The sequence below is a fragment of the Rhamphochromis sp. 'chilingali' genome (assembly GCF_963969265.1).
Source record: "Rhamphochromis sp. 'chilingali' genome assembly, chromosome: 2".
Classification (NCBI taxonomy): Eukaryota; Metazoa; Chordata; class Actinopteri; order Cichliformes; family Cichlidae; genus Rhamphochromis; species Rhamphochromis sp. 'chilingali'.
Genome location: NC_137930.1, coordinates 42,976,912 through 43,003,732, shown reverse-complemented (window position 1 = coordinate 43,003,732; position 26,821 = coordinate 42,976,912). Strand labels below are relative to the sequence as shown.

At 39.0% G+C, this 26,821-nt stretch overlaps 2 protein-coding genes across 4 annotated transcripts in view; both read left to right on the top strand.

The window, feature by feature from the left end:
- The first annotated feature begins 308 nt into the window (after positions 1–308).
- LOC308391506 (G1/S-specific cyclin-D1-like) lies at positions 309–12,156 on the top strand. Its single transcript, XM_080874112.1, has 5 exons — positions 309–864; positions 5,458–5,673; positions 6,168–6,327; positions 7,243–7,391; positions 8,437–12,156. The coding sequence occupies exons 1-5, from the start codon at positions 667–669 to the stop codon at positions 8,587–8,589; spliced, it is 876 nt and encodes a 291-aa protein (XP_080730238.1). The 5' UTR covers positions 309–666; the 3' UTR covers positions 8,590–12,156.
- A 1,478-nt stretch (positions 12,157–13,634) lies between these two features.
- LOC308391505 (proline-rich protein 5-like) overlaps positions 13,635–26,821 on the top strand; it is a 42,846-nt gene continuing 29,659 nt past the window's right edge. For 2 of the 3 annotated variants that reach the window (XM_080874110.1, XM_080874109.1), the window contains exon 1: positions 15,338–15,586. Coding sequence is in view for 1 of the 3 variants with exons in the window: in XM_080874108.1 (XP_080730234.1) it covers positions 13,650–13,658 (9 nt within the window). In the remaining 2 variants the exon portion in view is untranslated. Of the gene's footprint in view, positions 13,659–15,337; positions 15,587–26,821 lie in introns of those variants that run through there. The other variant, XM_080874108.1, reaches the window with a different exon arrangement.

Sequence of the window (26,821 nt, the reverse complement as noted above, 5' to 3'; positions counted from 1 at the left end):
TTAACATTTTGTAAATTTTCTTTAAAATGATTAAAAAATAATTTTCCATTTTTCCATTCCGCTTCTATCTTTAGACATATTGTTAGTACACACTCTCCCTCTCTCTCTCCGCGTGTTTATGTTGAGAGCAAAGTTACCTAAGTTAAGCGCAAAAGCAGTCATGTTTGTCAGAGTGCATTTCCGTGAGTAAACCAACAGCCTACTGACGTGATCTTCAATAGTAAGGAAAAGGACCGTTACTGCTGTCTTATTGTGAAGTGTATACTCGGAAGTGTACGTTATCTCGCGTTGTTTGACGCCGAACAATGTGCCAGTAAAAGGGCGCAGCAGGACAGGGATGTAGTCTGCCGGTGGAGAAAGCCTTGCTGTTCTGGTTTGTCCTGTAGTTCTGTCTTGTCCAACAAAAGGAAGTAACTTTTAAACCGTCGAAAAGGTATAAGCTAACTTGGTAGAGGAAATCAAAAGGTTAAGTTATTTACAGATTTAATTCCAACAGGAAACTGAAATTAACATACAAACATGAATAAACTGGAGCATTTAGACGGTTTTGTGAACAAAGTATGTAGCGGCTAATAATTTTGTGCTGCTAGCTAAGTAGTTAGCTTTAGTCGATCACATCAGTGACTTAAAAAGTACAGACTCACAGTGCTACGGACGCAATAAGGCATGGAGCCTCAGCTGTGGTGCTGCGAGGGGGATGGGCCTCCGAGAGCCTACCGAGACTCCAACCTGTTGACTGACCGGGTCCTGCACGCTCTGCTGCGGGTAGAAGACATGTACCTCCCCGCTCCTAACTACTTTAAATGTGTCCAGAGAGAGATATCTCCGTACATGAGGAGGATAGTCGCTGCTTGGATGTTAGAGGTGAGTTGAGCCGATACACGTTAACCGCATTCACAGAACTCAGAATTCCTCTGCTCTGCAACTTTCCATTAAAGTTTGTGTTTTTGTTGCGTGTCACGTGGCTTCAATTACCGATTATTGATACCTGATTTCCACGCGGTAACAAGCTCATTTCACTTGATAGTCATTTTTCTATCCCACAGAGTGTGTGCGATAGATTTTACATACAGTTCCGTGACGTGAAAGCTGAAAACTATGTTAGTGGCGAGTTGCCAGTCCTGCGGCCACGCGCTGCCTTTGTGTTGGGGCTTCGCGGAGAACTTCAGTCTATTTGTCCGGTAATGTTCATTAACACCGACCCACCGTTTGTTGCATTTCCTTGGCTTATGCTCAGAGTTAAATGCGGGTTGTTTTTTTTTTTTTGTTTTGTTTGTTTTTGTAATCTTGAGCTTGTCCTGTCAGTGCATGTTGTTCAGCCATTGTTTTTGTCATCACAGACGCATATCACTAAAAGATGTGGTGGGGTAACATTTTTCTCCTGTCATAACATTTTCCAATTTTAAAATCGTACGGGGTCTTTTTTTTTTGTCAACTTTTTTTTTTATAAATTTTTCAAATGTTGCTATTATTACTGTTAAAACAGGATCATTCTGTGTTTTGGGGGGTACTTTGCCCGAATTTCAGCCAAGACGCAGAAATGGCGACCAGAGGACGCTGCAGGCATTGGCTGTGGGATGATTGTCTGTCAGTCTTCATACATTCAACATTATCAATTTGTTGGGGAGTTTTTTTTTTGTTTTGTTTTTTCTTATGACCTTGGTCAAAAACAATTCCTACCTCTTAAACATGTAAAATACTCTGTAATTACAGTTAATATAGAGCAGTATAGAGAACTGTAATATAGAAATAAAGTCTTAGTACTTATGAAATGTTTTAAACACAATCTGTTAACTGCTTTTAAAATGAATCAGGCTCTCATCACTGCATCAAGGCTTCTCGATACCTTTATGTCCATTTTGAGTGCATGATAATGAGAATTATGAGTAACTGTAATGAAATGCTCTGGGCTAATGACCTAAAATGCTAGTATGGTACACAACCTTTAATTCTGCTTCATGCTAAAGCTTTAAAATGTATTTATAATTATAAAAAATGTTGTTCTATTTTAAGAAGTATTGAGTGTAATGATAATAGGGAGTGTAAGAGGCAGAAGATTCAGTAAGATTAACAAGAATATCACAAATCGAGAGAAGAGCGAGCAGCTGACTTTGTGTCCGTTTTGAATCTTCTGTCTGAGGAGATGCATTGTGGTACTGCTCATCAGTTTGCTTTTTATGAGCAGGTGAAATGGTAATGAGAAACATTTAGTGTGGACAAGGTAGTTTTAAATAATTTTAAATATTTTCTTTTGTTAAATATCATATATATTAATATTAAGTATAATTATAGACATGTCTATATTATGACTTATGTCTATATATTAAGACTTAAAGACATATTATAGACATATCTTTGCAATTTTATTTTATATGGAATTTTTATGACATTAACAAAATTAGTAGAAAAATGGATCCAGATGCATGTTGATAATGAGAATTCACTTAGAATTCTGGTTAAATGATTGTGAAATTGTGTTAAAATGATGACAAAATTAATTAATCCTGTCAGCCTCTTTCAGGCTTTACATAAAATATCTTACTTTATATTACTAAATTATTGTTTTTGAAAAATATGACCTGGACATATTGTAGATGGCGCCGCGGAGCCAGTTTGCAGTGTTCCAGCACGAGGACCATAAGACATGAAAGCCTTCATCGTATTGACAGTTAGAATGTGTTCAAGCCGGAGCCTTATCACGCATGAGAAGTTTGGTATGGATTGGATAATGTATGTGTCAACGACAACAAATGAAATTTTCATGGCACATGATCAAAATTAGCCATGGTGTCATGGACGCCCCCTGCAATGAAGACTCAAAAGCTCTACAGTTTAATAAGGCCAAAATATGAAGTAGATCTAATAAATCCCTAGGAGGAATTTGCAAAATTACAACACCTGGAAATGTCAAAATTGCTATTTTCAATTATTATAAACAATTATTTTGCCCGAATAACAAGAACAAATGTCGCAGATACATTAGGGCCTTCGCACTTTAGTGCTTGGGCCCTGATTACACACTTTGACAATGCTGGCTGTAAAACACATTGTGTTTGCACTGAAAAAGTTTTAAAGATGTTTCAAGAGGAAAATATACTCGTTGAATTTAAAGTAGCAGTGTCTAAAGGTATTTTGTGTTAAATCTATTAATCTAAGTAACTGCGAGTTTCTATAATCCAGTAATTTTTTTTACAACTCGAAAAAACTGTACTGTGCAGTCAAAGACTTTTTCTGTCTATTCTTAAAACAGTTACTTGACACGCTCTATTGGTTTGTATCAGAATCATTTGTAACTCTGAATTCCTTAAAGCTTTGTACACTGAGAATTAAAATAGTGACACTTGCTGATAGAGATACAGGTACTGTGTATAAAAGCCATTCAATGTAAAACCTCAATGGTAGCATTTAGCCTGTAGTCATCCTCCCCCCCCCCCACGCTCCTTTTGTTTTTGTTTTTTTAAGCCAAAAGGGGCCATATTTGAACAAGGCAGATGCACCTTCAAGTTGCCACGATGACCTACATACATATCTGCTAGTTAGTGCTAATAAGATATTAGAAATTCACTCCCACAGAGTGAAGCGTAAATGTGTATTTTATAAAATATTACTATATCATTAGTTTGATAGTTACATTAAAGTGTCCCAAAAGCCTAAAACAGCACAAACACTACTTAGAGGTCCAGTTCAGTGACTCCTAGCAAATGGCTTTCCGCTACCCTTGCCTGTGCCGGGACATCTGTTAGAGTATCAGGTTGTAAACATGTGTTTTTAATGCTGTAAAGTTGGGCACTTTTACACAGGCCCAAATGGGGACTGGGTTCATTTTGGGGCCAGACTCAAGTGACCATTATTATGCATCTAAGTTGACTATATTTCCCCAAAGGTTATCACTTGGATACATTTATATCTCACATTTCCAATACCTGAACTCTGTTTCTTCAAATTTTGAATCTGGTAACATTTCTAGGGAGTTTTCTCCGAGACTTAAACTAATACAACATTTTAAAAACGACTAGACAGTAGAGCTGGGCGATAGAACGATAACGATATGTATCGCGATATAACTTTTACTCGATAGAGACATTAAGCTATCGCGATAGACCTCGCCGCTCTTGTCCTCTTTTAAAAAAAAAAAAAAAAAAAAAAAGGTCAGCCAATCCAAATTCAGTAGCGCAGAGCCGAACCAATCACAGCCGCAGTCACGTCGCGTGACTTGCTACGTACAGCACAAGTGCCAAGCCGCACGTGTGTTTGTTTGGGAAGCAGCCAGCGGGTAATGGAGCCAGCGCGTAATGGAGGAAATGAGTGTGCCGACTAGAAAAATCAACCGAGCGTGACCGAAGAGAAAACCGATGATGGTTCCAATGCCGGAGAGATTGTCGAACGGAAGAGCCATAGAAGTTCCGTAGTGTGAAGGTATTTCGGCTATTTCAAGTCTGACAAAAAACAGAGTAGCGTGCACTGTAAATTGTGCCGAAAGCAAGTCTGGAAATACAATAAACTGGTGAATGCGTCACACTGTGCGCCGCGTTATTGTTTCGGTGAAATGAATTTCTACAATACTGTTACTGTTAATTCTACTCTCTGCAGTGTTTAAATGCTTACATATACACACAGTTACTGTCCCTCCACACATACGACTCGGTTCTGCTTCTATGCCCCAGCTTTGTTTACTTTTTCCCACCGAGGCTTCTAGACTTCTGATTGGCCAACATTTCTGCACGGTTAGGAATCTAGCGCCACCTGCTGCTTTGGCATGTTCATAGCAGCGTTTTCCTTCATTTCTGCCTTTATGTGTGGACGGGATTATTTTTTTAAACGAAAACGGAAAATCTCCGTTTTCAAAAATACCCGTGTACGTGTGGACGTAGCCTCAGTCTCTGACTGGAAGCGCTAATTCGTCATTCGGCTTTTGTCAGACTAAAGTAACTGTTAAAACTGTTTGAAAAGTTAAGCTATACAACAAGGAGAGATTGAGAATTTCCTTTTAGTTCTCAGTTTATTTGATATTGACAAAAGTTAGTCAGTTTTGTCTGTTCTTCTGTAAAACAAACTAAGATTTATTTTTAGAATTAATATTTTGTTTCTAAGTGGAATTGACAATTTAGTCTGTTTCGTTTGTTCTATTTTGAAACTTAAACGCTTTAGCGGCTGCCTTTTGTGTAGTTTGCAATATTTGCCTTTATTTATCTGAAAAAGTCTCATGTTCCTTAAGTACATCTACCCTGTTGAACTTATTATGGGAAATAAATATTTAAAAACAAGCTGCTGATTATTTCACATTTTACTTGTGAGCAACGGCACATTTAAATCTTACAAATAGTTATTTGGCTTATATCGTGATAGATATCGTTATCGCCTGAAATGAAAAAAACTTATCGTGATATGAAAAAATCTCATATCGCCCAGCTCTACTAGACAGTATTTAATGGTGGTATTCACTGACTGTTGCTACAGGTGTGCGAGGAGCAGAAATGTGAGGAGGAGGTTTTCCCCTTAGCTATGAACTACATGGATCGCATCTTGTCAGTGGAACCCACGAAGAAGAACCATCTGCAGCTGTTGGGAGCTGCCTGCATGTTCCTGGCATCTAAACTAAAGGAGACAATCCCACTGACTGCGGAGAAACTCTGCATCTACACTGATAATTCAGTCACACCTTCTCAGTTGCTGGTATGGCATTCTGAAGTAAACTATTTCATTAAAGTGCTCTCTCTGTTTTGAAGCTAAGATTCTGAGGACTTTTTTTTTTTTTTTCATGTAACATCCATCCTGCAGGGATGTCTGTCTCAAAACAAGATATCTCAGTAGCTAATGCCCAGATGCTGTAGAATGTATAGTCCCAGAGAATGACTTGTAATAGTTCTAGTAACCTCCTAACATTTTCCACCTTGCATTTAAATAAATTAATTAATTAATTTCACTATTTTTCCACCAACATATGAGGTCTTTTATCTCTAAATATCAGCACAGTTATTGTAGTGTCTCATTGTCCCACGAGAGTATTTCCTTAATCATTTCAGATACCCCTTTTCTTACAGTGTTACTTTTAAGCCCCAAATCTCCCAAAAGTGACCATAAGAGATCTGTTAATCCCTCCGTCTGTCTGTGTCAAATCCCACTTTGAACCTGGCCTTCTGTCCATCTTTGTTTTCACCCACTCACAGCAGATGGAGCTGCTGGTTTTGAATAAGCTGAAGTGGGACCTGGCTTCACCCACCCCTCTTGATTTCATCGACCACTTCCTGTCTCAGCTGCCTGTCAACAAAGAGAACAAGTCGATACTGAGGAAGCACGCTCAGACCTTTGTTGCACTGTGTGCCACAGGTATGCATGAGGCTACATCACATGCATCGCTGTCTTTATATATTGTGGTTGAAATTTCTCTTGAGCAGAGTGTGGTAATAAGACTGACTCACTGGGTTAGTACATGCCAACAAATAACTGATGTACTTTTAAACACCCAACTTCATAGTTTTCTCTACTAAATTGCATAACAATTCACTTATTCCTAATTGCTCATATTTGATGCATAAATAGACAATGGATCCACTGCTGTCTGACTACTATAATGTGCAGTGCTTTGGAGCACAAATCAGGTTGCAGTCTCCATCCGTAGAGCTGGTAGATGCCAGACCAGCTCAACCCTGCTGTCTGACTCAACCTTCCCTGGTGAAACTGTTGTGTCGTGGTTCGCACTGTCACCTCACAGAAGGTTTCATGGTTTTTAACCCTGGCTTGGGCCTTAGTTATTTTGAGTGAGGCTGGATGGTTAAAAACAGTTATGGCATTGTTTGAGAGAGGGCATAAAAGGAGGAGCTGCTTCCATGTCTGTAATGTGGGCAGGCCAAAGCAACTAGTTTGTGTGGACTTTGTGTCGAAAGAAAGAAGAAAACAATGTGTAGAAAGGCATCAGCTGAGCTGTTAAATGATGATTGATGGGATTGGGGTCAGCTGATCTGCTGTGATTATGGCTTGTCTGCTTTAACTAGTCCTGTACGCAATCTTTGGGTTTTCCTAAACCTTTAAAGCCCCTATAACTTCATCTTAATTTCTTGCTTTTATTAAAGCATCTTCATATATGAAACACATTGCCATCAATGCATGCTCCTGTTTAACACTGAACAGAAATTCACCTCAAGCATCTGTATTTTTTATGGTTTTGAATGTTTTGTTTTGTTTGTTATTAATCCCCATTTAAAAACTAACAAATTTACATTAAGTTCCTTTGATTCTCTCCAGATGTCAAATTCATAGCCAGCCCCCCATCCATGGTGGCAGCAGGCAGCATGGTGGCAGCGGTAGAGGGCTTACAGATGAGAATGGTGGGTAACACCATGATGTCTCAAAAACTGACAGAACAGCTGGCTCAGACCATCAAAAGTGACCCGGTGGGTACATCTGTTCACAGCATGACTGGTACACATTACATTCACTTAGTCACATAAGAGGAAAGATGTTAGCAGAACGAGTGTGTAATTAGTCCTGCTCCGCAATAATACTGTTGATTTACTGGAAAAAAGAGCAGAATTGAATTTAACAGGGTGTCGAAGAGAGGGAGAAGGATCCTGAGGAACCCAACAGATGCTATTATGTTTGTCAAAACGCAGCTATTAATGGGACTGTGTTGGACTGTTTATAATACGTTCAGGTTTGTTAACTTATCCAGTATTTCCAGTCTAATGAATCCCTCTTCAAACACAACAATAGAAATGGTCATGAGATGAGTCCATACAGGGAGTCATCGCGTTCCATTTACTGATATCAACAGTCAAGTTTTGTGTTAGTTGATTTAGTTTTATTTATATAGCACCAATTCACAACAATAGCTGCCTCAAGGCAATTAATATTGGAAGGGTTTGTTTTTTCTTTTCTTCTTCTGTTTTTTTAAATGGCATCTTGGACCGCAAGTGTTTGATGTGAGTGATGCAGTAAATAACGATCAGGTTGGGTTCTCTTTACTGGGAAATGTGGCTGCTTCTCCATCGGCCATCACAGCAGCTGCACCGTCACTTGCAGCGCAACCCTGCACATAACATTTGTTCAAAGACGCCCTCACAGCAAAGTTTTCTAACTGCAGGATATGAGACAGCAGCCCTGGTATATTTTTCTCAGTTTCAGACACTGCTCTCATTTACACACAGTAAACAGTATCGCACATGGATGACACACACTCTTCTACACGTCGTCAGCTGTTGCATATAGATTTGAATCTCCAAACTAAGGACCCTGGAAAGAAAGTGGGAGGACTCCAATCACTTTCTTTCCAGGCTCCTTAGCAATCATCCAGGTCATGGTAGTCTGTGTTTCTATGTAGGTTCTCAGTCTTTGACCACTGTTTATTGTGACTGTAAGCCTAAGCTGAGACCTTATCTTTTTAAATTATGTATTACTGTATAAATTGTATATAAATTACTCTGAACTCTCACTTTTCAGGATTGTTTGAGAGCATGTCAGGAACAGATCGAGTCTTTGCTGGAAACCAGCCTCAGACAGGCGCAGCAGCAGCACTCATTTGCCATGGAAACTAAGAAAATGGGAGAGGACCACTCAGCGACGCCCACAGATGTACGAGACATTAACATCTGAGCTCTAGCAGTAACGCTGCTGGATGAAGAAACAGAAACAGATGAATTTGATGATCGTATAATACGCATAAAAATATGCACGTCATGGAGCATTTATAAGTAACTGGACTCAACAGTCTGTCACAGCTGTTCATGTGAAGTCAGTATGAACTGTGGCAACAACCATAGCGAGATTCTCAGCAGATGGCGTTATTTGCAGAACTGGAATTATGCTAATGCAGGTGAAAAGGCTGAAAAAGTAATGTGTTACAAACAGTGTGTTGATGAATGCAGGCAGGTAGGTGTTCAACCGGGGTGAATATTTCCCTTTAAGACCTGGGCTTGTAAGCACTGAGTAAATTCAAGATGGATCCACAAAGGCCTACAGGGCCTTTTTGAACTCGCACCTCCTGGCAAAGTAAAGAATTTGAGCTTTAGGGGCTAACACTAATTATTTCTTTTAAACGGCTATGAAGCTCAAATGTATCCAAATTTTAAGAAAAACACATCGAGGCACCTCTGTAAATCAGTCTGTTTATATAAATGAAACATCCTTTTAAATATGTGTGGAAATTAGTTTTCATGGCTTTTTTTCAGACTGTTTCTATTTCAAATTACAATATTTCCTTCACATTACATGTTATTTATTAAGGTCTTTTTACTGCATTATACAGTAATTTGATGTCATGGGTCTCTCTTGTTGAATTCAGTAGGTGAATTTAGAGAGGTTGTCTAAATGTGAGTGTATTTTAAGTAGAGTAATATGAGAAATGACTTCGACATTCAGGTTTTAAACGTAAGGTATCCACATGTATCTCTGACAGTCTGATAAACTCATACAAATAATAATTCTGAATAAGATGTAATACGAGTTTATTACAGGGCAATCCTTTGATGGCCACCTAAGTGGTAAATACCAGTAGTTTACAATATGATCTTTAGTTATTTGCTTTAAGACATGACTAATGAAGTTATTGTTCAGCTTTAATTCCATGTGAACACTGATTTTCTTGAGTCAAGGCCTAAAATCCCCCCCATTGTATTTGGCTAATAAAATATACTATAACTACTGTAAAATGATCTCATGACTTGGTGCAAAATTGGTGTTGATTTTGTATCTCTGGTATACCAATATAGATGGCTAACTCCACTAATGTTATAATGTGATGTTGAATGCACGACTAGCTCTGAAGCCAAAGGATGAGCAAAGTCCCAGGGATTTTTATTTTTTCATTCAAATAAACCTGTCTGTTCTTCTACAGAAATGTAGAAAGGTACCAGATTTTCTTTGGGGGGTGAAATTTTCTGGTAAAACGTGCTTTGGTTCCATTGAAACGCACATTATCCCGTTTGCTGTGGCTGCAGGTCAGCGCTACCTATTGCAAAAGTAGATTTGCGGTTCTAATGGAGAGCAGAGACTAAAACAACTTGAAGCATAGGCTTTAAATAGGAAGACTATAGAAGCAAAACCAGCCAACTTTTAATCAAAAATTGAACATGACTTCTACTGGAACAGGTTAAATGTCCATAAGGTCTCATGATGACGATTTGGCTAAAGAGCAATGACACTGAAAACTCTGGCAAACCCATGATGGGTTGCTAGGGCTAACACACAAACATTAGAGAGACGCAAACATCCACAAGCTTAAAAACAAAAAAAGTCACTTAATGGTTTTTGAATGAAATTTCATGCAAATGCAATTACAGCAGATGATACGGTTGGGGAAAAAAAACTAAGTGCCAAATTATAGTTAAACTAATAATAAAAACTATCCAGGGCATTGGATGGTTTTTCCAGCAGTATGCCACAGAACATTTCTGGTTTTCATTCCATCAAAGGAAAATATTGCATTTCAATTTTTATTTTATCTACTAGTAGCAGTTTCTTAGCAGCTATTTGACCATAAAGGCCTGATTAACACAGTCTCCTCTGAACAATTGATGTAGAGATGTGTCTGCTACTGGAACTCTGTGTGGCATTTATCTGGGCTCTAATCTGAGGTGCTGTAATGATTTCTGAAGGTGACTGACCCCAGTCACCTCTGCTGCTTCATCCTCAGCAGCAGAGGTGACTGGGGCGGTACACATGTGAGCCAGTTTCTTCGTAGCACTTGATGGTTTTTGCGACTGCACTTGGGGACCCATTCAAAGTTTAACAATTTTTCTTACCGGAATTTTGTTCCTGAGAAAAATGAGATCCACAAATGAGGGCATTCATTTTAAATTTTGATAGAACAGTGGCAGTATAATGTCCTCGTAAGTGGATATCAGGCCCTTGTAGAGCAAAATTTAGTATTTTGGTTTAGACATCCCAAAATGTGATGTCCACATATGTGGACGCCAGGTCCTAGGAGGTTAAAGTAATGATGGACTGTCATTTCTCTTTACTTAGCTGTTTGGTTCTTGCCATAATATGAATTCTAACAGTTGTCAAATAGGGCTGTCAGCTGTGCACCATCCTGACTTTTACACAACACAATTGATGGTCCCAACCCCATTAAGAAGGGGTGGCTGTAGCTCAGGTGGCAGAGCAGGTCAGATACTAACCCCATGTTTGCCTACTGGTGGTGGTCAGAGGGCCCGGTGGCGCCAGTGTCCGGCAGCCTCGCCTCTGTCAGTGCGCCCCAGGGCAGCTGTGGCTACAATGTAAAGCGCTTTGCTTTTATATATTTGATGTCTTCAGTAGGTTGACACATTTGTGGTTGAACCATTTTACTATAATCAGACCTTTTGAATCTACGCTTTTCTGTAACAAATAGACTCAGATGTTATTAGCAAATTATTATCATTTCCTTTCCTTTTCAAAAGAATGGTCCAATGTGTCCTAAACCACAGGACCAATAATAATAATAATAATAATTAAAGCACCATTGCTTAATATTTGGAGTTTTTATCATGGGTGAGACTCAGAAACTTCTGGGAGATTTCATTTGGTTTAAAGCTCAGAAGAAAAAGGACAATTTAGCCATAACTCACATTTGCCTGAGCAAGAAACGTCTAGGATGTGAACTGCTAATGTGATGTCCGTCCTGGTCAAACTGCTGCAAAAGGCTGAGAGACTGAGTATAATGTAAGTAAAAACAGAATGCAACAATTTATAAATCTATTAAACCCAAAGATATGAAATGTTAAAACTGAGAAATATATTTATAAAGATATTGTCCACACATCTTAAAAATAGGTTGGGGCAAGTCTTCATCACCAAGAGTATGAAGCAATGCTGTTATAATAGATGCAGTGTACAGTTTAGGATTATCTTGCTAAAATAACGTCTTCAGTGAAAAAGATCTGGGCCCGTATCCCTAAAGATTCTGAGAATCCTCTCAGAGAGCTCCTAACTTAACCTAAAAATTCCTTGCCAGGAGTTTTAGCTTAGAAGTGATTCCAGAACATTTTCAGTGAACTCTGAGCAAGGAATGGATGGAAAATCCTATCTTAGTGAGGAGGTGTGGTTGACCCCGTTGCTAGGTATGAGTCATCATTTCAAAAGCCGTGATTGGTTGATCCTACAAGTTTGATGGAAATGAGCTTTTGGTGATAATGAGCAAAGGATGTACCCTCAAATCAATAAACATATTATATACTCTAATCTTATGCTGACTGTAATTGTAAATAATATTTCACATTCAAGAAAATATCTGGAAAATGAATAGTAAGCTGCAGGGGTTATAGCCATTAGAATCTAAAATATGTGAAAACTTAAACTCATTACACCCTGTTCAAATAATGATTCGTGTCTTATTTGCTCATATAAATATCCTAGCTGGCATATTTTGTACTTTCACTCCCATATGGACCCCGTTGAAAACAAGATGGCCTATCTCAAGAGGCTGTCCTTAATGAAGTAGAAATCACAACGTTACAAGTCCAGTGTGGTCTTAACAAGGGTAACATGGCTCAGCTTTTAGCAATGTCTGTGATTGCAGACCCAAGTCATCACTGCTGCATTGTTGCATTTTCCCGGTTGCCAAATACCTCGGGGTTGTGATTACTTTCGTCTCCGGTGTAATAGCGTTGTGGCGTCGAGTTGGTGAAGTAATTGCATCTCTAAGGAGATCCACCACAAACATGATTCCTGCACGATCCAATCTGTAGCATCTCAATAATTCCCTGTCATCCAGTGTTTGCAGGACATCTCTCCTGCCTCTTCTGTTGGCCATTTTGTGCAGCTGCTTAGGGGAACTCCTAAGCCACTAAAAGTCCTCTTCCCTGCTCTTAGCAGATCTTGCCTTAGGAGCCCTTTTAAGCGCTAGGAATCTTGAGGAATAGCTTTTATATTAACTGGGATTGTCGTGTCACTTTTAGGGGAAATTCTAAGAAAATGTCATGACTCTGAGAATTTTCTTAGAATTTGGCCGCTAGGAGCCACTTTTTGCACAAAGATTCTTTAGGGATACGGGCCCTGATCTGTAAGAGAATGTATGTTGCTCTAAAGCTTGTATATACCTTTCAGAATTGATGGTACCTTTTCAAATGAGCAAGCTGCCATGTCTAAAGGTTTGACAAACAGTAAAGCTCAGAGATGCAGTAAGTGAGCACTACTAACAAGCTGGGTGGTCTTTTTCTTCTTTAGTCCAGAGAACAGGGAATGTTTTCTTCCAAATTGATTTATTTTTTCTCACACAATTTGCGTGTGCAAAATAATCCCAAAATGCAACAGTACAACATTCTGCCAGTTGGCAGAAAAATAAAAGAAGAAAAAAAAACACACACACAAAAACCCTATAGTCACGTTGTGTGTGCACATAGTGGTGTATTTAGGGCTCTTTAAGTGTTTAATGGAAGTGTAAAAATGATATACAGTGCAGTTAATTTACAATTTAGTACACTTGAGGTGTAAAAAATATATTTTTAGGCATTTAATGAGTGAAGAATATTTTAAATAAGTCTTTGATTCTAGTTGGTCAAGGACAGATATTTATTTGTACTTCTTGTGGTTATCCAGCAGATGGGGATGTTTGTCTCTTTAAGATATTCATACCCCACATCCAGCGTTTCACCAACTTCTCTGACCTCCTCTTTGGCTAAAGTGATGTGCAGTGTGGCCTAAACCTGACCCAGTACCTTCTGTGTGCTGCAGCCATGGACACAGTAAGTTACTGTACAAACAGCTGAAAAACAAGTAAGCCAGTTCTGATGTGAGAAATCTGGTCATCATAGTATTTTTGTCATGTGGCCTTCAGTCCCATGTTGGCTCCCAAGGATGGGAATGTGAGAACAGTAAGGTCTCAGTCCAAGCAGGATTTCTGACATCATCACTATAGTAGTAATTAAGTCTCAAGTCTGCCCATAGATACTCTACGGTTTCTCTGAATGGTTATTAATATTTATCCAATACTACTTTTGCTGATGCCGCTGTATAGCATCTTAGTCCTGCTAACTACATAGCAATCAGCAGAAAGGCAGTCAAGATCCTAAACAAACAGTCTTTAATGCTTATATTTAGTAATATGTCCAACAACAAAAAAAATCACACTGTACTGCTCAAAACAAAACAAAACAAAAACAGGCACAAAACACTGAAAATAATACCTTCCTGTTGCTTTTATTAGAAAACATTATCCTGACCCATCATACAACCTTTTTTTGGCAATCCTTGCCACAGCAGGAATACTGAGTTCCTGAGCTGTGGAAGTAGCTGAAGCAAAAACTCAGGTGTGGGATTAAATCTGCGAGGCCACTGGACTTGACTTTCAGTTGGTCTTGATGTAATTCTGGCAAACCCTCAGGAAACTCAGTAGGAGAACTCTGCTCATACTGTGTACAGTGGAAGTGGGGTGCTGCAGACTTCTACTGAGGATATAATCGACCATGGAGGGATCCCCTCAATCCTGCTAATACGCCTTCTGTAGAAGATCTGGGACGGTGCCTCTGGTTTGGCAGACTGGGTTGCGAGTCCTATCTTTATGAAGAGCTACCATAGGTTGAGAGGCAGGTAACACCCTGGACGTCGTCTGTGTACAAGTTTGATATGAGGTCATCAAGGACGGTGTAGGTTTCAGTAGGCAGTGATTTCGTACCTGTTGATCCTTATCTGGATCGTATCTAAACTGCTTCAGACAAAGTTAAGGTCGCCACATAAGTTACCATACCTATACATCCTGGTAAGAAGTTACCACTGGCATACTACAGAAAGCCCAGGGTTTAACCCTGAACTTAGCTGGATGAGACAGAATGCTGCTTTGTACTATAGCCTTCTGACCTCAACATAATTAAAATACTGTAGGGCTGTGTATAAACAAAAGCCTGCAAATCTCAATTAACTGAAGCAACACTGTAAAGAAGAGTGTGCCAAAAGTCCTCCACAATAACATGAGAGACTGATAAAGTCATACAGAAAATTATTACTCCAAGTTATTGCTGTTAAACATGTTTTTTAAGCTACTGAATCATGAACTGTGGTTGCTTTTGAAATGGTTATGTGTTCTAAGAATTAAAAAAAAAAAGTAATAGTGACCACTTTTATTCTTATATTGCTTTCTAATTAGCCTAATAATTTCATGTAAATCACAGAATCAGGCGTAAAGGTCTTCTGAAAAAGGCAATTAATAATCCAACACTATATTATATATAGAATTATATAGAGGTTTAACTATATACCTTTGCATATCTCTGCTTTGTGCAACGTGTTTTCTGCGAATAAACTTCAGGTGCAAGTGTTGTGAGGTTGTACTGTGAATCCATTCCACCACAAAACTTGATTTCTAACAAATTCGACTTTTATTTTGAAGGTCACGCGTGGCAGCGTCGGTTGCAGCCGGTACTGCAGCCTGTTGAATGGAGGCAGCGGGAAGAGGCAGTTGTTCTCACGAACAGTTATCAGAGAACCTGTGTGAGCTCCGTTTCTCAGTACGAGTTCTTAAGCGGAGGAAGTGTTTGTTTTTTTAGAACGGAAACCCAAGCGATGCGCACACACAGCTGCTGATAACAAGAAGCGGCACATTTTATTGAGTCGCCTAAAGACCGCGGCTGTGTTTATTACTCAGAGCAGCAGCAAAAGGTGAAGCCAGTTTGCAGAGGTGAGTCCACGCACGAATACCACGAGGCTTATATCCTGTCAAGATGTTCACGCAGAACAGCGGCCAAACTCTGTGGCGTGTTTCTTTTTCTTTTACTGTGTTTTTGTGACCGGACGCATTTCATATCCTCTCGAGCTGGAATTCAGTAAAAAAGTAACTTACGAAGAAGAGATCCTTTAAAATAGAAGTGAAAACCCCTTTTTAGGTCAAATAGATACAGCCCACTGAAAAGGGGAGAGTGCAGATACCTGCTGGTAGTTACGTGTGTGGAATGACCCACAGAACTTCATGTAAATAGGTACGCAGTCACAGACAGTTCAGCTCTTTACGTATAGTTACATGTAATGACTTTGGGGAGGCGTCGTGGATCTTATACCAGTAATTCTGTATGCCAACTTAAAGCATAAGATCGATAACTGCACCGCATACTAACCCAGTGTTTGTTTTTGGGTCAGTAGATGTATTTATAACTGTCATTGTTGTGTTGGTATATACGTTTTTAACCGTTCGTGAGGCGATTTTTCTTGAGACCAGTTGTACTTGTCAATGACATGAAGCGGATGGAGGAAACAGTAATACGTTATTTCATTCTTAGAACACGGGCAGATCAGACTTCTCAGAGCATTATTTAATGATCTTATTGTTGCAGCTCTAGATAGACTGAGTAATTTTCAACTGCACTTATGTGAGTTCCTCAAATATCTGGGGATCGACCTGTCACAGAGACCTGCAGTTTTTTTTAGGATGCCAAGATAACTTTACCAAGTTAGGCCTATGAATAGCTCACAGTTTGCAGATGTCAAGCAAGTGACTACTGTCACCTGTTACTTTGTAACCAGAATTGTTTAACACCACGTAACTTCAAAGTAAAAGAAAATAATGTATTGTGTGTATAATATGGCCAGAGGTAAGAGGGCCATTTATGGGGCAAGGATCAGCAGAGGCAGGCTGATGCTTGGCCTTGCAGTGTGGTGATAGTCTGTAGGTAGCATACAGAGCTTTGTAGATCCTGTTACTTTTTACTGTCTGACTGACAGGACGTTGGTACAGGGAGAACTCACTTGGCTATTGGTTGCTTGGAGAAATTCCAGTTTGACAAATGCCCTCATGGGTTTTTGCAGACTCTGTACTGTGCACTCTTACACTTCAGTTTATTACATTAGGATTAGGGGCTCACTAATTGGCACTTGGCTGATTTCTTTCTATTTTGTTTTTGTTTTGTTTTTTATTCAAAGGGCACTGATGAACAGCCCTCAGCCAGTGTCTCCCAAAGTATACAATAGCATGGAAGTCTGTGAACAGTTCAATCTAATTACAAATTTGTCATCAAATATTACAGTTGTTTGTTTGTTAGAATTTCAAACACCATAAAACTACCAGAGGGGTCATTTTAACCCATCCTACAACAAGATGAAAATTAGGTTGTTAATTTTCATCTAATTTTAAAAATTATTAATAAGAGCTAACACAGTAAATATGTAAGATTTTTTTTCATTAGTTTTTGTTTTACGAATTGTTTTATTTTGATATACTGATTTTTTTTTTAATGATTATTATATTAGAATTATTATTATTAGACTCAATAGAGTTCAACAAACAATAGTTCACACACCTGAATAATGTAACTATTTTAGGAGAAGATGATCAATGAAAGGTTAATTTTGGATATTGGTTACCCTACTATATAAAAAGAGCACTCACTGTGAAACATTGAACAGGTCTTTGCCTATACAGGTGCTGGTCATAGAATTAGAATATCAAAAGTGAAACTTGTATAATGTATACATTCATTCCACACAGACTGATATATTTTAAGTGTTTATTGCTTTTAATTTTGGATGATTAAAACTGACAACTAATGAAAACCCCAAATTCAGTATCTCAGAAAACAACAACAAACTTTATTTATATAGCACATTTAAAAAACAGTGGTGTACCAAAGTGCTTAACATGCAAGCGAGTAGGATGAAGTAACAGGGAAGGATGAGGGCTATGGCAAGGTACCAAAACATGCTAGCAGGTTGAATGGCATTAAAACACAAAAGCAAAAGAATTGCATAAGGAAACTAAGTGTAAAGGATAAAACAGTCAAAATTAAAAATGATTAAAAGTAATTAAGAATAAGCCAAAGATAAGAATAAGCATTAAGCTAACTGACAAGCAGGCGTTAACTGGTAGAAAAGGCGAGGCTAAATAAGTGGGTTTTTAACCGCGATTTGAAGGAATGGATGGAATCAGACTTGCGTATAGCGATGGGGAGGTTATTCCATAAATTAGGTGCAGCCAAGGCAAACGCGCGGTCACCTCTAGTCTTCAGCCGGGATCTCGGGAGTACCAAGAGTGACTGGGAAGATGATCTTAGTGCTCTAGTAGGGGTGTATAATCTAAGAAATGTAGAATATTACTTAAGACCAATACAAAGAAAGGATTTTTAGAAATCTTGGCCATCTGTAAAGTATGAACATGAAAAGTATGAACATGTACAGCACTCAATACTTAGTCGGGCTCCTTTTGCCTGAATTACTGCACCAGTGCAGCATGGCATGGATTTGATCAGTCTGTGGCACTGCTCAGGTGTCATGAGAGCCCAGGTTGTTCTCATGACACCATGAGAGCAACCATCTATCATGGTCCTTAAACCAGCTACTGGTAGCTTTGGCACTGTGTGCATCTCCATAAAGCTGGTCAGCAGCATGAAGTGCTCTAAAACTTCCTGGTATACGGCTGTGTTGATCTTGGACCTCAGAAAACACAGTGGAGCAACACCAGCAGATGACACCCCAAACCATCACTGACTGTGGAAACTTTACACTGGACCTCAAGCAACGTGGATTCTGTGCCTTTCCTCTCTTCGACCACATCTTTTCCTTCCCCTCGCCTCTCTACTAATTTACTTGGACACAGAGCTATGTGAACAGCCAGCTTCTTTTGCAATACCCTTTTGTGTCTTGCCCTCCTTGTGCCCAGTGGTCATCAACTGTCAAGTCAGCAGTGCTCCCCATGATTGTGTAGCCTACAGAACTGGACTGAGATTTTCTTTAAAGGCTTTTGCAGGTGTTTTGAGTTAATTAGCTGATTAGAGTGTGGCACCAGGTGTTTTCAATATTGAACCTTTTCACAATGTTCTACTTTTCTAAAATACTGAATTTCATTAGTTGTCAGTTATAATCATCAAAATTAAAAGAAATAAACACTTGTAATATATCAGTCTGTGTGGAATAATTGTATACATTATACAAGTTTCACTTTGTAAATAGAATTAGTGAAATACGTCAACTTTTTGATGATATTCTAATTATATGACCAGCACCTGTATTTTAAAATTGACCTCACATTTAACTTTTAAAGAATAAGAAACTCAATTTAATGAAGTATTGTAAAGTACAGCAATCATAGTAACATAAATTAAGCTTCAATCTACATCCCTGCAATTCATCAAGCCTGAAACCAAATAGTTAAATCTGCTCTGCATTTAACTCAATTTAACTCATTTAACAAAACATTTTTGTGGCATGCAATTTATTGAAAACAACGCTTAAACTGAAACAGGCTGTTTTACAGCTGATCAAATGCTTAGGACCACACCTCCAAAAAAACAACAACCCCGTAAACCCCCACAAAACAGAAATCAAAGTTCCAAAAATGAACTCAGAAATGAGTAGCTCCACCGTTATTGTTGATCATTTTAAATATTTGTTGCGGTGTGCTTGATGCAAGTGTTTCTATGAGGTGAGTGGGAACATTTCTCCAAGTGGTGAAGACAGCTGCAAGAAGGGCATCTACTGTCCAGAACTGTTGTCCATTTTTATAAACTTCCCTCGCCATCCATCTCCAAAGGTTCTCAATTGGATTGTTTTACCTGCCTAAGAACATCTGTGATATCAGGCAGGTACGTAGTTCTTCTCTCAGTATTGGTGCAATATACTTCCACATTCACTGCATGTAGTTGGGGGAATTCCCTCAAACTGTATTTACAAAGGCTGCCTTGTTATGTCTGTAAAAAGTGGAACATGTAGCTTACTTAGATGAAGTTAATTTACCTGTTTTATTTACAACTGGAGCACTGGCTCAATAACTTTTACACATTATGAGCAAAGCCAATTGGCCACTCTAAAAGTGAACAAGTTCCATACGGTGTATTTATTTGTGTATATATAATAGAACACTTTTAGAATTAGAGCAAGAGAATTATCTCATAGTTACCGTAATTGTTGGGCTATAAGCCGCTACTTTTTGCACAAGCTTTGAACCCTGCGGCTTTTAGTCAGGTGCGGCTTTTTTATGGATTGTCCATGATTTTTGTCATATCGTAAGACGATTTGTTTTGTTTGTTCCGCTGTTGTACGGCACTACGTTGCCTGGCGGAAGGGCATGTGATATGTACCCATAACTTGTTTTTCAAAATATTAATAAAAGGGGTGTGTCTTCAAACAGCCATCTCTTTCCTGACAATTCCCTTTGTGCATATTCTCTTACATAAGATAAGTCAACATTGAAACACATGCGGCTTTTAGTCAGGTGCGGCTAATGTATGTACAAAACAGGATTTTCCCCTGATTTTAGCTTGTGCGGCTAATATTCAGGTGCGCTTTGTAGTCTGGGAAATATGGTAATCAGATAGTTGTCCCAAATTTGGGGGGGAGGAAGGCACATCACAAAACAAACTTGGTTGCCCTTTAATATGCTACACAAAGCTTTATTTTCTGTGGTATATTTTCTGTGCTTCTGATAACTTGGTGTGATATTTTCATTGCTGATTAGAGGTGGTAGACTGCCACTGCTTATTTCTATTTACTGGCAGATGTTGTGCAGCTTCCTGTAACAGATTTTTGACACAAATAAGTGTTACTCTGCTAAGTTAAAACTGTATTTATGTTACAGATAGGAAGGAGTGGTAATATTTTTCTGTCTAGCTCCAACATTAACGTTATATATTGGCGTCTCTTCATTGGCTCCAGATTCAAATTGAAAATCCTACTCCTTACATACAAGGTCTGAATAACCAGGACCAATCTTATCTCAGAGACATAGTACCATATCTCCCCAGTAGAGCACTTTGCTCTCAGACTGCAGGCTTACTTGTTGTTCCTAAGATATTTTAAAGCCGTATAGAAGGTAATGCCTTCAGCTTTCAGGCCCCTCTTCGGTGGAACCAGCTCGTAGCTTTGATTCAGTGACAGGTTACCTCTATTTTAACATTAGGCTTAAACTTTCCTTGTTGATAAAGCATATAGCTGGGGATGGATCAGGTGACCCTGAACCCGGCCTTAGTTACACTGCAATAGGCCTAGGCTGCTGGGGGCTGTTCCTCCTTCAGTCACATTTTTTCATTCACCTTTGTGTTTATACATCACTCACTTAATCATTAGTTGCTATTAATATCTGGCTCTCTTCCACTGTGTGTCTTCTCTCTTCCTACACTCACCCCTTGTCGGTCACAGCAGGTGACACTGTCACTAAGTTCTTGCTCTCAGGGGGGGGGGCGTTTGATTGTTGGGGTTTCTCCATATTATTGTAGTGTGTGATGTGGCACTATGTAAATAAAATAAAGTTGGAATGAATTAAATTATTATTAGCCACAGCTGCTAAGTTAATGATAACTTAACTGATGGCTAATAATAGTAAAATGGGTAACATTAATGTGGGTGCCAGCCAGATTAACATTTATGATAACTGTTTAATTATTAATTGTTGTTGAAACAAGAACTTTACTGACCTCAAAATTCCTTTTACACTCTCCAAGGTGGTGGTTTAGTGTTAGTGTAGGTTTGGTGAGTTAGTGTTCACGTCTTCAGCTGCTGGTGATGGGAGGGGCTGCCTGAAAATCTGCAGCAGTCCCTTTGTTATGTGTCAGATGGAGGAGGCGAAGTTGGTACCGACGATGTCATTACTGTTGCAAAAGCATAATAATCTAATCTATTTAATTAATAATTAACAATTATCACTAATTGTTAGTATAAATTAGTATCTTAAGTACCTACTCAGTACTTATGCTGCCTTTAGTGCAAAAAAACCAAAAACGTACCATTGCATTTTCAGAATTTAGGTATCAAAGGTTCTGTAAGTATTGGTTCTGGTGGCATCCTTATACCACAAAGTAGTAAACCCTAAACTGTTAGATCATCCATATGTTAACCCTGGGACTTCCTCAATGCAGAGGGCTCTATCCCGTGGATGGACTGGTATCCGGGGAATTTAAAATCTAGGTTTACACTTTGGCTATTTGTCACATTCCTGGAGTCACCCTCAGAGTAATTTTTGTTGCATAACAGAGTGCATAGTTCTGCTGGGAGAAACTGCTGCTCCCTCTACAGTGTTGACATTGGTGGTACAGTTGTGGTCAGAAGTTTAAATGCATTCATCCTGGGTATGAGTGTCAGGTTAATGGTTTCCTTCAACCGTACTTTTTCTAGAGTGAAATGTTTGTACATTATACATCCTTAATTACTTTAAAAAAACAAAATTTGGGTGCACAATTTTAAATTTCTTTTAGATTTTAGAAGTTTTTAGAAGTCAACACTAGGGGTGGGCGATATAAACGATATACGATAGAAACGATATAAATTTGGCCAACGATAGAGATTTTGACTATCTCGCTCTATCGCGATAGCGCATGTCGATGATGTCATCAAGCTGCGCATGTTTTGGTCGAAAGCATCACAGCGGCTAAAACCATTATCATCTGCAAGTTTTTCCAGGCGACAGTCATAGCAAAGAGATGAAGCACTTTTGAAATAAGGGGAAAGCCAAAAACTCTGCTTCCTCCACTTCCGTAACATTGATTCATTAATGTTGAATTCTCTCGCAGCTGTTCTAATCCCATGTTGTTGCAGTATATTAATAACTAACCTCGTATTGTGGATGAATAATCTCAGTTGTTCTCCTGACTGAAGTTTGGCCCATGTATAGCATCATGCTATGCGATTGCATTTGTCCCTGACCACCAGAATCCCTCACGTTAACTTTTAATGAGTGGAAAAAAGTTGGCGTTCATCCTCCAGCTTCACTGTGCTAATGTTATGCTAACATAGCTGTGTCGCTAGCAATCACATAGCACAACATGTTTAGGTGGAAGCTAGCGAGCTAACTTCCTGTTAACTTCTAACTCCGTTAAATTTAATAAATTCTGTTTTCATGGATGCATGGATGTTAAACTTAATTGTTACAGCTGGTAAAGCAGCAATGCTGATGATTTTATTAAAGATGAAAGAATTTAGACCGTTTTTAACTCTCAGTATTCGTTTGACTTTGGGACCTGAAGCGGACGGAGTTTTCGACCCAGATTACTCCGCAAAGCTCCTCACTACGGCAGCCGCAATGCTCTGACAATCCATCAAGCAGTGCACTTACCAAAGTTGTACTAAAACATTTTTTAACAGATTTCTGCACGCCAAAATCGGTTCGAGGTCAGTAAGCACAACCAGAATTCATACATAAGGCACACTCTCGATTTTTGAGAAAATTAAAGGATTTTAAGTGTGCCTTATAGTGTGGAAAATACGTTATACAGAAGAAAAGAATATATCGTGATATATATCGTTACCGCACATGCTTCAAATTATATCGCGATATGAATTTTAGGCCATATCGCCCAGCCCTAGTCAACACAGTGTCAAAAGTATGGATACAGGCTCAATAATTTACATAATTTCCTTCGGGATTAATAAAGTTTTCTGAAAAATATAGATATATTTACATACACTTACTTAAATCTTTTAACAAGTGGTGCTGAAGATTCTAAGATGGCTTTTAAGTTGACGAGGCAGAGCCCTATTAAATTCTGGTTAGTGATCATGTCCAGTACAACTGGTGATTTCTCTTGGATAGCACTCATTGGACTGACCAATTCTTAGAACAATGGCAAAGTCCAAGGGAGCCAACTCAAAATTACCATGGCATTCATGCCCATGATGAGTGTATCAGAATCAGAATACTTTATTGATCCCTGGGGGAAATTATTTTTTGTTACAGTGCTCCATTTTAAACCAACATTAAGACAAGACAGACAATACACTAACTAAGAATAGTACAATACATACATACATACATACATAAGTCACTCATAGATAAATAGTTGGAAAAGAAACATGTGTAGCTGTAGCAGCAAACGGTGTGTTAAGTGGATGCGTTGTACAGGGAGATGGCCACAGGCAGGAATGATTTCCTGTGTCGTTCAGTGGTGCTTTTCGGTAATCTCAGTCTCTCACTGAACGTGCTCCTGTGACTGACCAGCATGTCATGGAGTGGGTGGGAGGTGTTATCCAACATTGTCTTTATCTTGGACAGCATCCGCCTCCCCGACACCACCTTGAGGGAGTCCAGCTCCATCCCCACAACATTGCTGGCCTTACGGATTAGTTTATTAAGTCTGTTGGCATCTGCGACCCTCAGCCTGCTCCCCCAGCATGCAACAGCATAGAGGATCGCACTGGCCACAACAGACTCATAGAAAATCCTCAGCATTTTCTGGCAGATGTTGAAGGACCTCAGTCGCCTCAAAAAATAGAGACGACTCTGGCCCTTCCTGTAAAGTGCTGTGGTGTTTTTAGCCCAGTCCAGTTTATTGTCAATGTGTACTCCAAGGTATTTATAGTCCTCCACAATGTCACCACTGACCCCCTGGATTGAAACAGGGGTCAAGTGTTTCCTGGTCTTCCTGAAGTCCACGATCAGTTCCTTAGTCTTTGCCACGTTGAGCTGCAGATGATTCTGCTCACACCATGTGACAAAGGAGTCGACCACAGCCCGGTACTCTGTCTCATCATCCCTGCTGATGCATCCAACCACCGCAGAGTCATCAGAAAACTTCTGAAGATGTGTACATAAAGTGTACATAAAATTCTGACCAGAACTGTATGTGGATAATCGGTATGACTTTCAACCTTTTTTTAAATCTGCTTCCATGTTCAGCATGTAGACGATCTGGAAAGACTAATGGTTAAAGAAAATGTGGGAACACCTAATACCTGTTGAGATGATTCACATTAGGCCAAGACAGGTGATGATCGTGTGAGGGGCAGACTGTAAGAAATTGACTAGGAAATTATTGAATTTTATTTAGAAAAAAGTTATTTCAGTGGAACATACTCAATTCCCCAGTGTAACTCTGTAGGCTAATGACAAAAAAAAACCTGCACAATGATAGATTTCTAGCTCTACACAGATGAACTTCGTGTCTCAAAAATATAGGTCATCTAGCTAAATTAGACTTGGACAGAGGTTGGTGTAGTGTGATTTATTAAAGGATCCCTGGGTTTTGGCTTCATAGCCCAAAGAGTAGGGTTGGGTGATATTAGTTTAAACTTTAACATGGTTTGTGGTAACAGAAAATAGGGAAGAAAGTTTATTAATGCAGGCAGCTTGCAGACAAGTGTAAGTAAATTAGGAGCATTTTACATCCTTTTGTTTTCATAAGCTACTGTCAATAATAGCCCATTTCCTAATGTGAAGTGTGAATTTACTGAAAGAAGGTGTTGGCAGCAGCATTTGACTGGAAAGGTAGTGATACACCTTATATTTAGTGACACTGTGCAAGTTACACACAAAAAAGCCTAGGTACTGTTTTCCCTTGAAGTTTAATACTTTAGCTTGTCATCTTGCTTTAGTTATTGCTAACATTTTTTTATATCATGTAAAAATGTATAGCTGTATATTGCAGATATTATGACAATATGATACAGCACAGTCTTCCCTAAAGGTTGACATCTTTAATGACTTTAAAAATCAATAATTTTGTGCACAAATGTGAATGTATTTTGGAATTTCTTACTAATGTTTGGTTTATTTTTGTCCCTTAGAACATTGCACTTCAGTAAGATGCTTTCAGTAGCCATCAACAAGCTTCTGGCTGGATAATTAACTAATATATGTTGTCTTGTGGGCTCAAGCATGCCTATCTATTTCTTTCTCTCTGACTCTCAGGATTTGTAATTGCATTAGTCTGAGTACTTTCTCATGACAGGGCTTCTGTGATAGGATTAGTCGTCATGCTAGCACAAATCAACACTTGCACACAAATACACAAGCACAAGAAAACTGACTGCTATTCTTTCACTGTAGGTCAGCAGAAGAATAAGTACCATTATATTTTCAGGATTTTGGTATGTCTTTGTTTGTTTTTGTAATGAACACTTGGTTATCTTTGCATTGAGACTGGAAACAGCAAGTTAGTCTACCCAGATGTATCAAAAGCCACGTGCACCTGGCAAAACTGTGTCCTAAAATTGCTTCCAATTCAGCTAAACTGCATCTTCAGTAACTCTTCTGGTGAAATGTATTTGTTGTTAACTGTTGGTTGTACAAATATATCTCTGAACCATGACTCTGATATTTATTTACATAAATCACAAGCTTGTGATTTGGTGTCATTGTAAAAGCCTATTTTAAATGAACTATTAATGATCTTTACTTCAACCTAATTGAGTTTGCAGTGTCAGCTGGTTTACTTTAAAGAACACTAAACCCAAAATACATGGACGGAGGCATATTTCTTTTTTCAGTAGCATTGTCACTAATGTTTGGAGTTTCCACTTTTCTTCACTATGTTGCCTGTTCCATTAGGCAAAGCTGACTTCTGTTGACATGTGGTGGTTTGTGTAAAAATATCTTGATACCATCCAAGCCTATGGCATGTTTTGTTCATTGAAGTTGGATGATGCAAGTTACACTCAACATCACAGACTGATAAGATGTAACGGTGGGGAAGCATCTGATGGAAGGTTTGGTGAAGTAGAGGTGGGTTGACCTTTTGATTGATTTTTGGTGTGTACCAGATGGATTGTCATGGTGATAGTTATGCACACAGTGACACCCAGCAGATTTCTTCCTGAGTGAATCATGTTGTCAAATATAGACGCTTGTTGATTTTGACTGTGGGTAACACATGTTTAGAGACATTCAGCACAGCTCAAGTTGTACTGAACAGCTTTTTAATTCTTCTGCGTGCGTGCGTGTGTGTGTGTGTGTGTGTGTGTGTGTGTGTTAATGCCAACAAATCCTTTTAACACCACATGTGGTGAACGGTGCACAGATGGTCTCACTCTCACACACAACCTGCGGTCCCTGGCACACACCTTTTTGAAGCATTTGGAATGTCGTCTCACTCTCCCACATGTATCTGGATGATAAGCTGTTATCCATTTGGTTCTTCTTTTGGTCAAACATGTCAAACGTTGAGTATTTGGGATACAGCTCAGGAGGTAGAGCAGGTCATCTAATCAGAAGGTTGTTTTAATC